At 36.0% G+C, this 19,913-nt stretch overlaps 1 protein-coding gene across 5 annotated transcripts; it reads right to left on the bottom strand.

The window, feature by feature from the left end:
* Positions 1-10,668: 10,668 nt before the first annotated feature.
* Positions 10,669-19,905, bottom strand: LOC111714394 (RNA pseudouridylate synthase domain-containing protein 2). 5 transcript variants are annotated; one of them, XM_023489495.1, is made up of 9 exons: positions 19,705-19,905; positions 15,262-15,325; positions 15,157-15,209; positions 14,668-14,730; positions 14,366-14,413; positions 14,100-14,146; positions 12,836-12,902; positions 11,802-11,858; positions 10,672-10,884 (listed from the first exon to the last, which is right to left on the bottom strand). In XM_023489495.1, the coding sequence occupies exons 1-9, from the start codon at positions 19,881-19,883 to the stop codon at positions 10,785-10,787; spliced, it is 678 nt and encodes a 225-aa protein (XP_023345263.1). In that variant the 5' UTR covers positions 19,884-19,905; the 3' UTR covers positions 10,672-10,784. The 5 variants fall into 5 exon arrangements, with proteins under 5 accessions (XP_023345265.1, XP_023345264.1, XP_023345263.1 ...); XM_023489494.1 differs by lacking the exon at positions 14,100-14,146 and adding an exon at positions 14,203-14,249 and having other exon boundaries at positions 14,366-14,416; positions 14,671-14,730; XM_023489493.1 differs by lacking the exon at positions 14,100-14,146 and adding an exon at positions 14,203-14,249 and having other exon boundaries at positions 10,677-10,884.
* Between the last annotated feature and the right edge of the window lie 8 nt (positions 19,906-19,913).

The raw sequence follows: 19,913 nt of genomic DNA, 5'->3' as shown, positions 1-19,913 counted from the left end.
TTTCCAGGTTTGCTGGGTCACACGCTCCTTCATCTTCTGGAGCAGGTCCCATACCTGGTTATACAAGCGAGAGATAATGTCACTCCTGCTTGCATCTGGATAGAGACTAAACTCTCTATCCCAGGCCGCCTCGGTGTCCCACAGTCTATCATCGGGGACCACTGGTGGCCGACCAGAGTTACTACTTCCCTGCATGGTGGAGTTGAATGCTTGTATCTGCTCCACGATCTCGCCTAGGAAGTCGTACATGTTCTCCATCTCATCTCGTCCCTCTTCAGCTCTCGAGGCAGGAACAGTAGTGATTGGAGTGTTCCCACTTATTGAAGGAACAAGGTCAGCTGGATCGATCTCCTCATCATGTCCATCATCAAGTATCAATATTCGTGCTTGGTTCATCATCGGTTGGTTCTCATTGCTCATGTTGGTTGACTCTCTCTGTAGCTGTCTGTGCACTGTATATTGCACAGGTCCCTGGACGGCTGTGTGCAGGGAGACTTATGTCTACTCTGCAGCGGTCCGGGATGTACTGATCTCTCTGGCATTCTGTTGGATTCAAGGGACTGTTCACTCATCTGAAGAACAATCCGAAATACAACAATATCCCCCTGATGCATGGATAGCTAGTAATGTTCAGACTATCATCATCATTATCTGGGAAGCCATGATCAGTTTAACTCTTCTAGCTCAATACCATGAGTGGGAGCAGTAGCAGCTCCCCTCTCGGTTTCGTTTAGAGTTTGGATCAAATTATTCCGGAACTCTGTAAGCAGGAAGGTGTTCAGCCTTAGGGCAGTAGCCCATGAGGTTCCTTTTCTGCGGGTTGCAACCACACTCACCAGTGTATAGATTAGTTTTCCTATCAAGTATAGGATTACTAAACAACTGGCATAATGGCCCCAAGTATCCAGGATGTCCCATACGTATGACTTCCAGTCTAATACTTTAAGGGCATTTTGAGCTAAATTGTTTAATTCAAAACCCAGGGAACCGGTAGGTTGGTATTCACCGCATGAGCCAGGATTGGCACAATATTGAGCTGTCAAAGCATAGGTGACAGCTTTGCTGCTCTTCTTGGCATGGAAGAGTTCCATATAAGCCTGTACTTCCTTTTGTGTATAAAGTAGGCTATCAGTCTCTTCAACATGTTCCAACTCATCTACATGGTACCCCAGTTGTTCAGGTTTAGACAACTGAAGTGATATGGGTTGGACAGCTGGAGCAGCTTGGACTAATTGTCCATTTGTGGTTTCAAAGATAGGTGGGAATACTTCATCACAGTCTAATAGGTCAAGGATGGGTTTCCTTGTGACCAGCTTTGATGTATCCAGGTATACTGGTTCCCCACCTAAGTACACAGGTAAGTATTCCTTAGAACACTTATCATGTCTTTAATAACCCGGACTGGAGGTGACCTCTACAGTCTGGCACTGCATCTCTTGTATAATGTCTCCTCTGTCCCTAATCAATGCATTTGGATGAATAGGACTTCTTTCTAGCTGATGGAGTGAGTTTGCCCCCAGAGTACATAAATGTTTCTGTACTTCATGTATAGAGGACTGAACCATTCTCTCCATTTGGAAATGGAGGAATTCTTCACTCAACCTTAACTCTAGGTCCAGGTTTATGCTATCAGCATGAGTTGACATTTCCAAAAGTTTGGCACTATTTTCCTGTGAGTTTTGGACTATCATCAATTCAGGGTAATCGGTTGTGAAGTATGTTAAATCACATTCTTCACTCCTTTGTTTATCTAATTTTCTGAGAATGATTTTATGCTCCTCATTAACTAGATAATTTTCAGACTTCCCTTTATGTGTTAACTGAACCTGGCTGACAACTAGGCTTCTAATTTTAGCCAGCTGGCAGCGGTTCGGTTTTTCCAATACCAGGTAAGTGTCTATGCCCATTGAACATTTCATATTTTCAATACAACGTTTTTCTAATTCTACGTTGTTCTGAAGATCTATGATCCTGTTCGGGGAGATCTCAACGTCCACTTCTGACATTGTTATAGTGACCGTTCTGAGTTCTAACATTCGTTCATGCTGTTCGCCGTTAATAGTAATTTTGGCGCCCGTGCAATAAACATTATACTCATCATAGGTGATCTGCCCATGTGTAATTTCTGGGAATTGGATTTGTTGGTTCAACCCAATTCTCATAGTCTTACCATTTATTATGTACGCCTTTCGTGCGTACATATCAGAACACTCGGATTCAGTAATTGTTTCCGGCTCTAAAATAGATGGAGGGCCGAAAAATTTCTGATGTCCATATGTTCCACAGTACAACCGAAATTTGGACACTCGTTTGGAGCATTTAATCCCTTTAACATTTTGGGATCCAAATTTCTGGATTACTGTTATTTTTATGCCTTCTGTTTTATCCCCTTTTGGGTTTTCGGGGGCTTTAACCGGCATACACCACTCCGACTTTTTATAAGAATTAAGTTTAGTGGGTTTATTACAATCATAACCTAGGAATTTTAAAGCCTCATTTTTCCTTATTTGTTTCACGGCTATTATTTGTATAACCAGTGAAAGGATAAGAATAAATGTTGTCTTTTCCATTCTCAGATTTATATCTCAATTATTCTTTGATTAATCACATTTATTGACCAATGACAGGGCGTCATTTATTTGTCCCTGCTTTTGATCTGCGGTTTCGCGGCTTATGACGATTATTCGTTCAGCTGCGTGTCCTACAAATGTTTGTTTAAGACTGTGTCTGGTGAACGGAGTGCTTTAAAGATAATTTTTGCGGGTAAGCTTCATTAATTAAATTGCTGTGCTATTAATTTGTTTTAAATGTTTTAAGTTTGCATTCTTGGAATTATATTACTCAGCGGTTTGTGACTATTAATATTACGTTAACATTTTGTAAATTGCTTGTAGAATTCAGAGTTAAAAATAATAAAAAAATAAAAATATATTCAATTTTCATTGGTTCTTTTGCATTCATTAATTAAATTTAGGTTGATGGGGTTTAAACCCGTGGACGCACTACGGTTCACCTACTATCTACGCACAACTGAACCGATTTTATCATTAGGTTAGTAGATGCGTTTAAACAGTCTTATAGGGTCATTGACCACTAGATTAATTCTTTAGAAATATATTAGTGGACTTGCCCTTATGTTATCACATTTTCATATGGGCATGTGTCGTTTTACTAATAACTCAGATAATTGAGGTTTTTACAAGACATAAACCTGTTTGTTAGATCTTCAGGTATATCATGTGAGATAGGCAGTAATTTATGTCCTTAGTTTTCTTTAAATTCCAACATTTTCAAGATGTAACTTGCGTTTTCAGTTATATCATGTAAAGAGAATAATAAGAAAACTATCTTAACCCAACATTAATTAAATAATAAATAATTAAAAAAAAATCATAATTTATTCATCAAAAAAAACAATGTTATATTTCAGGTCCTGATGGTATGTTCCAGATCCTGCATCATATCATCAATGGGGACCTGAAGTGCCGGTTCATTCCCCCTCTGTTCTTGCATGTCATCGTCGACCATAATGCTGTCGACAGACGCAGCTAGTGTGTCAGCACTCATCAGAGGAGTTTCATAACCAGCTCCATACACCTGGCTATCATGGGAAGCCTGAGTTGGGGCTACAGGGTCCTTCTGTTCCACCTCCTGTCCCTCATCATCAGCTAGCAAGCTGTCTATGGACTGATCAGTGTTGTTAACTATCGGATACTGGAGTACAGCGGATCTGTTTACACCCGACATCTGCAGGATTACATTCCTGAGCTCCTCTATCTGCATAGCAGTCTGGACCTGCACATTAACCAAGTGATTTATTTTCTCGATTAACGGTGCAACAATCCGTTGGAGTTCGGCTGTCTGTTCCTGTGCCGGTAGGGGTAACCCACATAAGTTCAAGAGATCAACAGAGGAGGGATAATTACTGTCAGATTCCCTCCCTGATACTGTTCTGCGGTCAGCTTGAGCAAAACCAGTGAACTTACTTAGGGAAAACCCTGTGTTCCTCAACAGGGTGTTAATTTGGTTATCACCCAGCAAAGGAGTATGTGGTTGCTGAACATGCATTACCAAAGTATTTAGCGCTGCATTGTAGCGTGTTGTCATCCCCAGATTATAAGCATCATGGATGAATCGTGGTTCACCACCGCCACCAATAAACCTGTAACAGGGTGAGATTGTACTCAATGGAAACCTGGCTGTTAACTGGCCACAGTTATCCAGGACGTTTAGAAACCTCCTGAGAGTATCCCATGTATCTGTTTTCCTGGTTACAGCATCCAGCTTATCAACAATCGCTTCTGGAGTAAGTTGTACTATCTTATCTTCCGTCCATCCCTTGAGGGATTCGCTTTTTACCAAGCTATGGTGAAGCTTGATGCAATCCAATGCAGGTGTAATGAACTTATCACCTTCTACTGGATTCCCGTAAGCTTTAAAGAAGAACAAGATTTCAATGACAACGTTTAATACATTCGCTCCAGCGATTACATTAGCTCCATTCCCAGCATAGCGCCACAGCCTCACAACCTCGAATTTGGCTCCGGGGTCGGGCGACGCTAATATCTTGGTGAAACTGTAGGTGTAATTGACCAGTTTCTTCACGTTGTTCAGCATCATTTCAGCTGACAGATTATTTTGGTTCCTGACAGCCAGCAAGTTGGCCCGGACCTTTGTGTGATCACTGGTATAATAACCTGGTTGATTCACAGTGGATTTATTCTCCACTCCATCACCCCCAACTTCAGGTCGAGTGAGGGGGATTGAGTCCTGCGTCAGCTGCTGGTGATCCTGCAGGTTGAGCCACAGCAGGTTGAGCTATCACGGAGGACTGAGCTTGGGTTGAATCCTTGGCTGGATTAACTCCCCCACTGGCAGCAAACTGTTCCTTCCTTTCTCTCTTCCTCTGGTTCCTGTTCCAGTTCCTTCCGAACGGATGCTTAGGATTAGAGTTTGAGGCAGGGTTCGGATTGGAGTTGATTTGTTTCACCAAGACATAGCCTTCAGGTACTTGTATACCATTGGGATTGGTGGGAATCAACATGTTTGCACGGGACATCTTCTTCTTGTTTCTCCTCTTGTTACCTGAAATTAATCAAAATTAGATTTTTTTATATCTTAATTTCATGATTTTTCGGTTTATACAAGGTTTTATTCAAGATTATTTGGTTCATGTCCGTCTGTCCTCCTACTTTCTTAACTTTTCCTAACTATCTTAGATATATACATTGTTATTTTAACATATACATCAGAGAATTTATTAGTTTAAAGTGTTTTATCATTTATTCAAATTTTTAATTACAATCATTAAACTCATTTATTTAATTATTGTTAATTTGAACAAAATACTACAGCCTCAAAGAAATCATTTTTTTCTCTTATTCAGGTTTTGTTGGAAATGTTTCAATGCTCTAGAGTAAGCTTCCCGTCGAACTCCCCCCTGTCCTTCACGTGGAGGGGGTAATTCTCTGCGGTTGTACTTTCTCTTCTCTACAGGAGGTCGCACTGACACTTCAGTGGAGGTCAACCTGTTTTGAGGTAAGCTCATATCTGTCTCATTTTCCAACTTTATCTGATCAGGTTGTAGGATTGGAGGGTTTTCACTTATGTCTTGAGGATGTAATTGAGGGGATATATTCCTGGGCGCCTCTAATTTATCAGAGGTTTCAGTTACACCCTGGGGAACATTTTCATCCTCATCCTCGGATGAATCTAAAAACACGTCTGCCTGTTTCTCTATGTTTACATCAGGAGAAGCATTTGATTCCCTATCCATTGAAATTTGAACTTCATTATCTTCATTATTTTCATCAAATAATTGATCTAAATCAATCTGCTCGTTGACCGGCTTGTAATAAGCTGGATCTACTTTCCGCAGTCTAGAGGTCAGGACGTGTAATTCGCGTTTATTTACAGCCCAATTACCAATAGGATTGATCACAGATAATGATTCAGTGGGGGTCCCTGTCACTTTATAGGGCCCTGTCCACCTCAAGGTTAATTTCTTGGATAGATTAATTACGCCCCTGGGTGACATATAATATACTATATCTCCCAGGTTTATATTTGAACGTCCCCGGGGTATCTTAATTTCTGCGGACACTGGGATGCATAATTGCTCATGCTTCGCCATTTCTTCATGTATATCTTCAATATGTTTTGACAGATTTAACACAAAATTAGTCCATTTTAAGACACCCTGTACATGATTATCAGGGAAGTATACATCTAGGGGGACCCGGGGGTTTCGTCCATACATCGCATAGTACGGGGCTACCCCTGTAATCCGGTTTTTAGATATATTGATTTCAAATATAGCTGCGTCCACCTTTTGAGCCCAGGAGCTGGGGTTAGAACTATCATCAGACCTAAGTATTTGTCCGAGTGTTCTATGAGCCCTCTCAACTCTGTTTCCCTGGGGGCTATAGGTGGGAGTTTGCGTCATTTTAACACCCATTTGCTTACAAGTGTCTTGAAATAAATGACTCATCAGAGAGGATCCATTATCAGTGTGAATCGTCTCTGGCATTCCATGAACTAGGAAAAACCTATCAATCAATGCATTTAATATGGTTTTTGTTTCTAGGTCTGGAATTGGTACAGCTACAAGATATCTAGTGAACCCATCCTGTACAGTGAGTATGTGTCGGCAGACGATCCCTTTATATCTGCAGGGAGTCAACGGACCTACTGTATCCAGGTAAACTCTTTGAAATGGGTATCCTAACATCTCATGGTGCTGTATTTTGTTCTTAGCAGAGGGTATTGAATTCATTTTCTGTATACAGGGTACACAGTTAGTCACAATTAAAGTAACCAAGTTATTCATACCTGGGAAAAATGCCCTAGCTCTTAATTTGTCAAGAGTTTCGGTCATCCCGCGGTGACCAGCATGAGCTAGTTCTACCAATTCTCTCTGCATAGAACGGGGTACACAAATCCTGGGAGGACTTGTTTTACCATCCATTACAGGTCTTTGTAAATACAATAGTTCATCTTTCACAAAAAGAAAGTTAAACCAGTTTAGATACAAATTAGTTATGGGGGGCAATTGCTTCCGGTCATCTTGGTTTGGCAATTTTCCGTCCTTAACTATATCTATGACCAACTGTAAGGGGTAATCTTTCTTAGTTTCTAGTTTCCAATCTTTTGTCAGATTTTGTGTCACCAAAAACTTAGAGTTAGTTTCTATGTTAAACACATAGGGTTCCTTTGATTCTTCAGATTGATTGATTGATTTATCTTTTGTAATTTGATAAACATCATCAATTTCTGAGTAAACCAAATATTTATCTGGGTTTTCCTTGTCCTGCTCATCTTGAGGCATCTCAGTCCTGGACAAAGCATCTGCAGCTAAATTTACTTTTCCTGGTCTATGCATAATATCAAAATCAAAGGATGATAAATACACTAACCATCGAGCAAATAATCCCCGAGCTTCTTTCAGCCCTTTAAGGAATGTTATAGCTGAAGAGTCTGTTCTAATCAGGAATTTCCGGGCCCGGAGTATATGTTCAAACTTCCGGAGGCCTAGAATGACCGCCAACAGCTCGCCCTTGTGGGCTGGATACTGTCTCTGAGCTGTATCAAGGGATTTGGAGAAGCAGCCAATAAAGCGTTCCTTCCCGTCTTGTACTTGGGAAAGAACGCCTCCTGCTGCTACTCCTGAAAAGTCAGTATCTAGGATAAAAGGTTCTGTAGATTTATAATCCGGATAAGCCCTAATTGGCTTAGTCAGGAACAGTCCCTTAAGTTGGTTTATCCTAGATATTTCATCAGGGTTTAATTCCAAGTTTTTCTCATTTCTATATTNAAGTGAACACCAGGAAACTGATTAACTCTTTAAATTGAGTATAAATGAGGTCACATGCAGAGGCGGGTTCTAACCGTTCATGGAGGGCTTGCACATATTCCTTCCTGCTCATTCTCCTGTACAAAGACATAGAAGGTTCCATATCTGACACGATAAATGAGCAGGGAGGACGGAATGATTGAAATAATGTATTTTTGAAACATATTTCTCCCACTCCTAATGTACGGGCATATCCCCCAATCCGTACCACATAATCTTTAAAACTATCTTGTCCATCAAAACTCCACTTAGTTTTGGTGAACAAGATTTCGTTTTGGTTGGGTACATAACGGTCTTCTTCCTCTATACCTAGGGGTTCCAGTCTATCCAGCACGGAGAACTTCCCTTCCTTCGATGCGAAGTCAACGACAGAAGGGTCATTCTGTGCCAGATTCGGAGGGGGAGCAGGTAAATCCTGGGGATTCTGACCGGAGATGCGTCTGTTACCTCCGTTCTGAATCCTCCGTTCATGTTCTGCTCCATTCCTCCCTCCTCCTCTCTCAGCAGGTGGTCCTCCATTAGCGTTGTATACTGTCTGGAGGCTACCTATTGCTTGTAGAGTGGGGTCGGGAACTCCTCCTTCAGCCTGCTGTACTCCTTCTACAGGGGGGAGAGCATTTCCTCCCGCCCCGGTGGAGGATTCAGCAGGCTGGGGGTTAGGATTATTCTCATCTCCAGGCATTGTCAAAGATTAGTTAATAATCAACCTTTAACACTGCCCTGAGTATAACTTTTTTGAGAATATTTAGAGGGTGTGATTTATACTGTTTTTATCCTTAATTCAATTGAACTCGGGACTTTACAGTTTTAAACTTAATTCCTTGGAACTCAGTTTATTGATTTATTTCTATTCCTAAGAACTTGAAATAATTGTTATATATATATTTCTCCGAAAAAACTTAATTCCTTAGAACTCGGTTTATTCGTTTATTCCAAATTCTAGTAAATTTGAAACTGAGAATTATATATAATTATTCACAGGGATTTGGGGTAACCCAAGTGAATTTTAAGTCACAGGGATTCGTTAGAACCCAAGTAACTGTTAATCTCTAATTCCGTAGAACTTGAGATTATAAAATATTAGCTACAGGGATTCCGTAGAACCCAAGTAATAGTTAGTTTCTAATTCCGTAGAACTCAAAAACTGTAAAATTTTCAAATAACTGTTTTAACTCTCTCTTATTTTAGGATGAAGTGTTTGAGAACTTCTATCTACCCTACACTTTAGGTACTTAACTATTCTTACAGAGTAACTAACTAAAAGTCCGTCTGTCTAAATAATTTAAGTCCGGGGTATACCTGAAGTCCTTTTCTTATCCTGGTTGTCAGCAGAATGAGCAGTTTTTGCCATTTTCCTGGTGCGTTTATCTCCACCCATGGTTGAATATTGTGTTATGGGTTTGAAACAGAGTATAGTGCAGATCTTGCTCCTATTGGCGGATAAGATGATACACCTCTGCTATGGCCGGAGCCTGGTATATTCCTGTACACTATTGGTCGGTACAGTTTCTACGCGCAACCCTGCACATGTATTCCGGAGGGTGAGAAGGGGGGTTGACCCCTCCAACCCTGGGATAAACGCCAAGCCCAGTCTGGTCCCATTATTTATTGTTATGGTCCAGCTTGGCTTCTGTTTTAGAACTCAGCACGTTTTTCAACAGTCATTCAACTAAATTTTCAAATATTGAGGCCAAGTAGTTTAGGGTTCAATATCCAATATAGTTAAATCCATTAAAATTTATTGCTTTACACATCCCCCTACCACCCCATTGAGGGGGGGGAAATCTCCTTTTGCCAGTACAACTGTATTGTACTATGTACTGTGTACTATGTACTATGTGTTATGTACTATGTACTATGTACCATATACGTTTTACATATGTATTCAGTAATATAGAATCAACAATATGTAATTAATATCTGCTTGAACACATTCTGTTAATTTGTTAAAACACGTTTTAGCAGATAAATTGTTAACGTAGGCAATATAATGAAAGTATATAATATTTACTTAAAATTTAAAGTTAGACACATCAACAGTTTTCATTGTAACTGATGTATATAGTCCTTAATATCTCTACTTTTCATTTATAACATAAAGAAGGAGAAGAAGGGGGGGGGGTGAAGGTCTGTTATCCAATCTGTATTGTTAGAATTTTTAATGTTTTCCAACTGTTACTAACAGATTGTTGCTGACTAAAACCCAAACAAGCTTTATATTTGAAAGTTTTTATTACTTTATTTTGCTCCATCACTAATTGCCATTTTATCCCCCAAGCTTTCAAAATATGAAGATTGGAGGGGTGCAAAAAGGGGAGGGGGGGTGTAGGTTCGAGTTTTAAGTTCTTTATTAATAACTAATTCGGATTTATTCATTAGAAAACCCAAATTAGGCATAAAGAAACACCTTTAGGCTGCGCCAATTGTGGTATTCTGATACCACATATTAGAACATCAAAAACGTGTGTACTTAAACCATTAAATAGATGAGATTTCACTTCAAGTACTTAGACTTGTATTATCTATCATCTATGTAACCTGATGACGCTGCAGATCGGGTTAGTCCTATCACCTGGGCCTAACACCTCATGCGTTGTCATATATTTGCAACCTGGCATTACAATACTTCAGTTACCTACATGTATCGAGATAACCTTATTTTTCTTAATGTGCGTGCATATATATAAACACCCTAGTGATAAAGTCATTAATATGTATAAGTATATTTATTGATACATTTAATCTTACATTTATAAATGCATACATAAATCAGATACATTGGTCCGGGATGTACTGATCCAATCTGGTCTCTCCGATCTCACATTGTATCTAAGGGACTGTTCACCCTTTTCTGGTTCAGTCCGGAATACAACAATTCATAAAAACATGCATTAATTGATAATGTTTTGTTGAAAACCTGAACATGTAGAAATCAATAAATTTGCCTGAATGTACCACATGAATGTACAGGCCAGGACGAGGGCTTGTCAACAACAAGATAGTTTGAATCTTCATGAACTATTCTCAATCTCCTAAACCCAAACCAGTTAAAGTAAAAATAAGAACGCAAAAGACGACTTAAGAAAATAAAGAAGTGGTTTCAAAGTTTATACATGTTTAGTTTACGCAGGATTTCAGGTTTACGGGTTAAGTTATACAACCAACAACTGTTTAGTTTACGCAGGATTACAGGTTTACGGGTTAAGTTATACAACCAACAACTGTTTAGTTTACGCAGGATTTCAGGTTTACGGGTTAAGTTATACAACCAACAACTGTTTTCCAATAATATTTTGGAATACAATGTTAAGATTTGCCACAACCGGTTTATTACAAGAGCCATTGAAATTTCCGTAACCTATTCGTGAAAGTTTCGTAATGTTTCAAAATAATTTTTTTGCCCCTGATTCCAATAGTTTTCTTTTTTGTAGAGTGTACTAGATATCGAAAAATTAGGAAAACAGAAATCTTTTGAGATATTGTATGATAAATTTTTAAACACAGAAAATTTTTAAATAAAATATTGTCTCGAAAAAATAGGTAGAATTAAACCATATAACTTTCCGTAAAGTAATGCAACTGTTCAGAAATTCCTAGATTGTTCAGAAAAACTTCCGGAACAAGATTCAGAAACCACAACAGATTTCCGTAATATACTTGGGAAAAGATGCTAGATTTCCAGTTNGAATCACAATATTCATATTAGTTTCATTTTCGAAATTTGTTTTGTACCGGAAATAATGTGGACTTTTATTTAAACTTTAAGACTTTCAGTGCATTAAAAAGAAAAATAAATAATAATACTTATATTACATACGTAATACTAATAATAAATATTAAATAAATAATAAGCACTTAAATTAAACATAAGAAATCTAGAAATCTAAACTATTTTGTAAATTACCAAGTCGCAAACTAAATTACAAAATTTTATGTTAATCTGGGTTTCCTGTCTAGAATGGGCGTCTCGTGCAAATGTCCCGTTCTGGTGATAACATCTCCTTCCCTACAGTTTAACATTTTTTCAAGACGGAACATATTTGCTCTAAATCGACAAAAAGGTCGACCTTGTGTGACTTAAAAACGACCTTTGCAACAACTTACATAATGGTTAAGGGAGTTGGAATCCGATTTTATGTAAATCTCCACACCATGGGTCAACGTCCTAGGATTTAACGTAAATATTTTCAGGGTCCAGTAAAGACTCTATGTTATGTTCCAAAATCAAAAATAAACGTTTGTTTACTTAAAATTTATGATGATTATCAAATTATCATGATTACTTTTAAAAAGATATGATCTATATTGTCCTGTAACTTATTAACCAGTAGACTTGCACTAAAATATTAAGATAGATATTTTTTGTCCCCCCCCCCAGCATATCCTGGTTTTCAAGCACCCCAGCAGATAGGGTTAAGATTTTTGTAAAATCAGATTTCAACTCAACTCAACTTTGCCATAAGTCATGACAAAGGTCGTTTTAAGTCACACAAGGTGTACCTTTTGAGCCAAGTAAAAGCACAGCGGACCGAAAATAAAACAATAGAGTGCGGTTGATTTTATCGAATTTTTCTTAATTTAATCCTTTTCTATTTTTTTACAATAGAAAAAGAAAAAAATTGTGAAAATTTCTAGGGTTTTCAACGAAAGCAAATTTTAGCAAAAATCTGCTTGCAAATTCCGCAGGTTTGCGCGAAAATTAATTTTGCGTAAAAATTTACTCTGAAATGAATTTCACAAAAATGGTTTTGAGATGGGAAAAATAATGCATGACCTTGACATCTAAGATGTAATTTTACATTTGCCATGCACTGTAATTGCACAAATTACGTATTTGTTTGCGCAACCCGATAATTCCGCACAAGAGTTTTCCTTTCCGCTGGAAACCCTAAATACTTCATAAACCCATAAATTTAAAAAAGAGTGAAAGAACTGAATCTACAAATGTAAATATATATGTGCAATAACACAGCTAAACTACACCTGACAATATAATCCCTACTAACTAGCTCCAGGTTGACCGCTATTTGTCCAGTTTTCACCTCCAGCTCTATGATATGTAAGAGCTTGAGAGATAATGCAAGCAATGTCATTGAAAAAAAATTAACTGGCTTAATTACACATATTTTATGACAAATACAAAACATGTTCAATTAAACTAAAGCTTAGAGTGTGAAGAAAAGCAATGTTAGTACAAATGAACACATTTTAGAAAGAATGAAGCAAAAAATGTCCAATCAAATTAAAACTTTAAATTTCACCATTGTGTCCATATAACTTAAAATTAGTACAAATTAACAAGATTTAAGTTTTAGTTCGATAACTTAAAATTTAAAATTTCACCTTTTTGCCAATTATAACTTAGTAACTAATTAATTATAACATATAAGCAAATTTTATTGAACTGTTCATTTGCACTGATGATAATTTGCAAAAAAATTTATTCAGTTTTGAAGGGATTCCCCCTTGAAAACTGAATAAAAAGTGTGTTTGAAGAAATAACTTTTAGTATTTCAATGATCATTTAATATAAAATTGCTGTTAGGAAACCTAAAATGTGTAAAGTTGCACTAATGTTCAAAAAGAGTACAGATCGGCTGACTTCAGTGCAAATGTACTTTAGTCCAATAAACAATAAATAATACATTTCATGAAAAATGTAAATGTAAATATATTACAGAAAAAAAACATGTGATTTTAATAAAAATTAAATTATTTCTCAATTATTATTTCTTAGGTCTAATAGGCAGTCAAAACTAATGATGAGATTGTTGCAACATTTTTATAGTCTTTTCTCCAGATTATCGTGAGTTTATTTAGGAGTATGTATTTGTCACACCTTGGATTTCAGAAAGCACCATTTTAAAAATCTTTGGTTTTAATATTTTTTTTTGTCTTTTAATCAATTTTGGTATGCTGGAGTTAACTATGTCTAATATTCGACATACATCAAACTGTGTGAGAAAACATGATTGACAATTTTTAATATACAGAATAGGGTATATGTTTTCTTTTAAAAATAATTCCACCCCAGATATTGAGTAAGGAAATTAATTTAGTTTTTTTTCTCTAAAACACCTTTTGTCCCCAAGAGCATTGGAAAACATTAACAATAAACAACTAAATGTTAAGGCACACTACACACAGTCCCAAAATATCACTCCCCTATAAAAAAATATATTTTTTTTTATGAAATTTAACTCAAAATTGAAATAAAGCTCGATATCTCTTGAAGCTGCACATTTTCCTAACAGTATGGGAGAATTATTCGTAAAACGAGTAGTAAGATATTTACTACAAGTACACTGTACAATGTAAAAAAAAAAAACTTAATAAGTGTGCACATTTTCCTAACAGTATGGGAGAATTATTCGTAAAACGAGTAGTAAGATATTTACTACAAGTACACTGTACAATGTAAACAAAAAAACTTAATAAGTGTGCACATTTTTGAGACAAGACAAAAACAATTAAATAGGATTATTATTTGATAAATATTGTACTGAGTAGTTCCTAAGAGGCATGTTAGCTCCAGGAAAGGATCTAGATTTTACAACAGATCTGCATACAGGAGGATTTTTGAATTAACTTGACCAAGAGGTGACATGACATCAGGTCGGACATGAACTTTTGTTTTAAAAAAATCTTCCTTGATTTAGTGATTTAAAGGAAACTGTAATTAATAAGTTTCGCAATAAAAATATTTAAATACTAAATACTGATAACCCCAAATCGTCAGGCATAATTACTTTCACCCCCCCCCCCAATGTCCCCTCACTACTACAAAATGTGGTGTGCTCATAAAAATCATCTTCCTGTAGGTAGCTAGATATGGGTTAACTTTTCTCAATCCGTCTTCGAAATAGTATTTAGGACCACTGCGAAAATAATATATAATAATAATATCATATTTGTTGATTTCGATTGAAGTACAGTCATTTAAAACTTTGACCTTTAATTACTATCAAGATCAAAACATGAGGATCAAGTTTTTCAAGTCCAATTATATTACTGCCTTTTAAATATTTATAACAATGTAAACCATACACTTTTAACTTAAAATGACATATGAAGACGATACAATCGGGTTAAGGAATTCTCTCCATTCTTGTTAGAACAAAATATATTTTTTTTGAGATTTTTCTAAATTAACTTATCCAAGTTTACGAAAATTAATTAAAATTGCGAAAATCTCGAGGCATCAACGATTTTTTATATTGTTTGGATTTGATTCAGTAACTTAGGTTTTTTAGTATGAAGAACTATCTACATTGCAGAAAATATGACTTTTTTATATAAATTTCCTTATATGTTCTGAATTCAGTATCGGTAAGGAATCGTAAAAAGCTCGTTTCTCCTGAAAAAAAAAACTTCTCACGTAACGAAAAATAATGTTTAAAAATATTTACCTTGGATATTACACCTAACTGATTTTCTTTAACCAATTCCGGACGCCAGTTAACATTTTTGAAACTAAAATATGTATTTATTCAAAGCCATTATTAGTAGTCAAGAATATTCACCTCGCATGGGTGATGCAAAACAAATTATATCAGTGATCCAATTGAGCAGAGCTTACTGAAGGACCAGAGCATAGATTGATAACAATACATATATAACACTAGATGTCGTCCTTTTAAGATTTAGGGTTTTTCGTTCACAATAACCCTAAGCCAGAAGCCCAAAGGAGTTCCGCGCATGCTCTCTCTCTGTCTTGTCATTCAACGTGGCATGCACGTAACTCTAATTGGCTTCAGCCTCTAGGTTATAGTGAACAAAAATCCCTAAATCTAGAAAATACGACATAAAGTGTTCTGTTTATATTATTATTAATCTATGGACCAGAGCAGTTTACCCTCTTGAATCCTGTTCCGAGTCCTCACAAATAAACGATCTGGATCCAAATGATAAACTTTCGAAAAAAATTGCTCTCACTGAGTAACAACACTCGCATTATGCGAGTGCATTTAAGTTTTGAGAATTTGCAAAACTTAAAAAAATATTCATAAATTGCAAATAAATTTCGCAAATTTTGCACAAAAAATTTGGTCATTTCGCGAAAACCCTAATCCTAAGCAATCCAATTATAGATCAAAAATCTGTTTACTTTTTCTCATATTTAATTAGGCCCACTTGAACCCATTCTGATGAATAGAACCCGTAGCAAGCAAGACATTTGGTAATATCTCAGTAAATGTTAATAGCAGCCGGTTCTTTTTTAATGTAGACTCAAATAATTGCCTAGGAGCAGGATATGATGTCAGATTGTCGACAACTCTTTCCGGAGACTTGGAACCTATGAAAATTGACCTCCGTCGGCTCCAATTTTTTATATCTGGCCATGTTGGACTTTAATAGCCCATTTTTTAATATATACTCCCAATGACCCCTAAAATATATTAAAACAAAAATAAAAAATGTCCTCAAGTTTTTTATGTCAAAACAGGGTGTCAAAAATTGATTTTTTAAATGCAAAAAGCGACAAATTCTGATTAAAAATATCGCAGGAAAAGTGAAAATATTATTTAGATTATTATCTAACACATGGAAGAAAAAAAATTTTTTAAAAATTAATTAGTGTTCAATATTTTTTTGTTGACAAATCACACTTTTTTTTGCATTTTCCGCCCTAAAAATGATGGAGGCCGGTTCTAATTTAAAAAATGTTGTTTAATAATAACATAGGAGCAGGATATGAAGTCAGATTACCGATATCTCTTTCCGGAGACTTGGAACCTCTGAAAAGTAACCTATGTTGGCTCCGATTTTTGATTTCCAGCCTAGACATATAGATGGCGGCCGATTCTAATTACCTAGGAGCGGGATTTGAAGTCATATTACCGATATCTCCTCCCGGAGACATGTATCCTCAGTAATTTGACCTGAAGTTATGTACTGTACACTGGTACTGCAATTGTACGCATGTTTACAGTTAAAAACCGGTTTTTATGATTATCATTGTTTTTCATTGTAATCGAAGAAAGGAGATTATATGTGTTTTAGTCATGAATTTTTTTATGCACGACTCAAAACGGCAATACACCCCACACCAAACTACCGTTTTAATAATTCTAATTCTGAAGGTTATATTTGTGGGTAATTATTTTTCAAATAAATAAATATATATATACCCATTATACTTAAAAGCACCTTATGGTCCCATTAACAGAGATGCAGATCCTCGACCTGATGTTCCTATGTCAGGGGATCGAAAAATGCACAGGGTTAGTCTTTAGCATATTACATTTTGACGATGTATAATTTTATTTTGTCTGGATGTATTACTTACTATTCAAGGTTCAAAGTCTCTGGGAAAATAAAATATTTTTTCTCTCTTTATTTTCTATCTGTAATCTAGAAGTCATTATGAGTGTTTTATATACTGTATATGCATATTGCATAGTCTGATCTATTTATTTCGACCGAGTCAGTAATCTGACTTCATATCCTGCTCCTAAGGAATCATAGAACCGCCCACCATCTGTATAAGGATGGCAAATGTAACGTAAACAGTATATTCGTTAACATAATACTTAAATAACCTTCCCAAAGCTAACTAAAAGTTAATTTTTGAACATTTTTATTCGATTAGATAATAGTATAAATAATAATTTCTTTTTTCTTTTCCTCTTGATCTCATTTTTTAATTTAAAAATATCGAGAGAAAAGACATTTTTCGACACTATGCGCTGACGTCAAAAACTTGAATTAATTTTTCATGCATTTTATGGGCCACAGAGTATTTTGAAAGAAAATTTAGGCTATTTATGTTCATTGTCTGAAGTCCGAAGATAAAAAAGGTTTCTATTTTTCCGGAAAAAAATTTGTATTTTGGAAATTTGTTGCGTAAACCAGAATTTCAGGATAATACCGGATCAAATGGAAACTTAATGTTTACGGTTTCCGTTACGTAAACCGGAAATTTTTCCAGTTTATGGAATGGAAACCGTAAAATTTCCAGTTTCCATTTCGTAAACCCGAAATTTTTCCAGTTTACATAACGTTAACCATAAAATTTCCAGTTTCCATTTCGTAAACCGGAAATTTTAACACAATATTAGACATAGAAAGCAATGTTATAACATTAAAAGTTAAAACTTAAAACATTAAATACGCATTTAGTTCTACAATTATATATTCACAAATATTTCACTATAGTTCATCATGACTATTTTACATTTACAGTTTTCATTTTCCCCACAATATTTTGACAAATTAGTCTTTATTTTTCAAGAGGGTCATCGGATAGGCTAATGACCCCTCCCCCCTCCCCCTCCGTATTTGAACAGGATGGGATAAAATGAACCATATAAATAAGAGTTTATAAAAACAAGGCTTTAAACTGGTGAATTAAAAAAATAATAAATTTCGAGTTTTTTTACCGCATAAATTTTTAACTAGTTTTAAACTTTCCCTTGTGCCACGTGAGTTGCCTCATAAATGTTGGGCTCGGTCGGTTCAGCTGTTCGGACGTTTAATGGATACAAAGGGACAAACAGAGAAGCAAAGTATATAAATAGAGTGAGAACCAGAAAACTCTGGAATAGGAGGACGACTTTTAGCCTTAAATTATGACTCTTAATAGTTCAATGAACATGAGACACGGAAATTACGTAGTATATACTATGCTGTATACAGACCAATTTAAAAGTGATTTTATAAGTTACTATTTAACCTATTTGCTTTGTAACAACATCAATTAGACTCAAGGATTGCTATACATGTCGTCTTCCTTTCCACAGTTTTCTGTAGATGAAATTATTTGTAGACATGGCAGTCACAGTAGTATTACTTTAAATACAGCTACACCAGGCGCACATTCTATTATTCTGTAGATAGTATTACTTACTGGTTTTATCTTTTACACAAGTTTAAGATGTCTTCAACGTTTTCCGGAAAATTCTGGAACTATTGTTCCGTAATCCGGAATTTTCCGGAACACTATTCCGTAACGTTCAGTAATTCCAGAACAACGTTCCGGAAATTTCCGGTTTACGTAAAAAAAATCGTTTAGAATTCCGGAACCTTTTCCATAATGGAAATGGAAAAAATTTCCGGATCATTTCCGTACGTAAACCGTACCCCGAAATTCCGGTGGAAACCCTAATAAAAAATCGGAGCCAACAGAGGTCACTTTTTGGAGGTTCCAAGTCTCCGGAAAGAGATATATGTAATCTAACTTCATATCCTGCTCCCAAGTAATTATTTAACATTACCAGCCACCATAAAGATTGGGGCGGAAAATGCAAAAAAGTGTGATTTAACAAAAAAAAGATATTAACACCCCGTAGCCCGCGAAAAATTAATTTTTTAACATTTTTTCATCAATGTGTTAGACAATAAAAATAATATTTTTTCTTTTCTTTTCCTGCTATATTTTTTCAGTTCTCGTCTCTTTATGCATTTATAACAAATAAAAAACGCAATTTTTAACACCCTGATTTGGTATAAAAAACTTGAGGATTTTTTTCATGAATTTGAGGGGTCACTGAGAGTATATAATAATAAATGGGCTATGAAGTCCAACGAGGCCGGAGATAAAAAATCGGAGCCGACGAAGGTCACTTTTCAGAGGTTCCAAGTCTCCTGCTCAGTGCTCATAGGCGATTATATGAGTCTACATTCAAAGACAGGACCGGCTCCTATTAATATTTACAAAGATATAACTAAATGTCGTACTTGCTATGGGTTCATTCGAGTAATATTATGAAGCACTGTTAAATGATGTAATCTATATGCTTACTAGCTTAGTTGCTGCAGTTTTATTATCATTATATTATCAATGAAAACGTACACGTTACAGAATAAAATATGGATTTCTGACACATATCGGGCTACAAATACTAAGTTTCCTTGTTTTTAATCTTGAAGGCTGTATCATAGGAAGAATAACATATCTTTTTCCACCATCATTTCTGTTAAGGATCAGGAAATGCGCAACGTTTTCGGCAAACTTAAAATTTTCCAGGGGCATAATATTCGACTTAGATCTACAACAGCTTATTTTTGCCAGTCTCACTATCCGGTGCATTTTTTTTCTGAAAAAAGTAACAAATGACAA

The sequence above is a fragment of the Eurytemora carolleeae genome, unplaced genomic scaffold (genome assembly GCF_000591075.1).
Source record: "Eurytemora carolleeae unplaced genomic scaffold, Eaff_2.0 scaffold1569, whole genome shotgun sequence".
NCBI classification, from domain to species: Eukaryota; Metazoa; Arthropoda; class Copepoda; order Calanoida; family Temoridae; genus Eurytemora; species Eurytemora carolleeae.
Note: the sequence above shows the minus strand (reverse complement) of the source record. Positions and strands in the feature narration are given on the sequence as shown.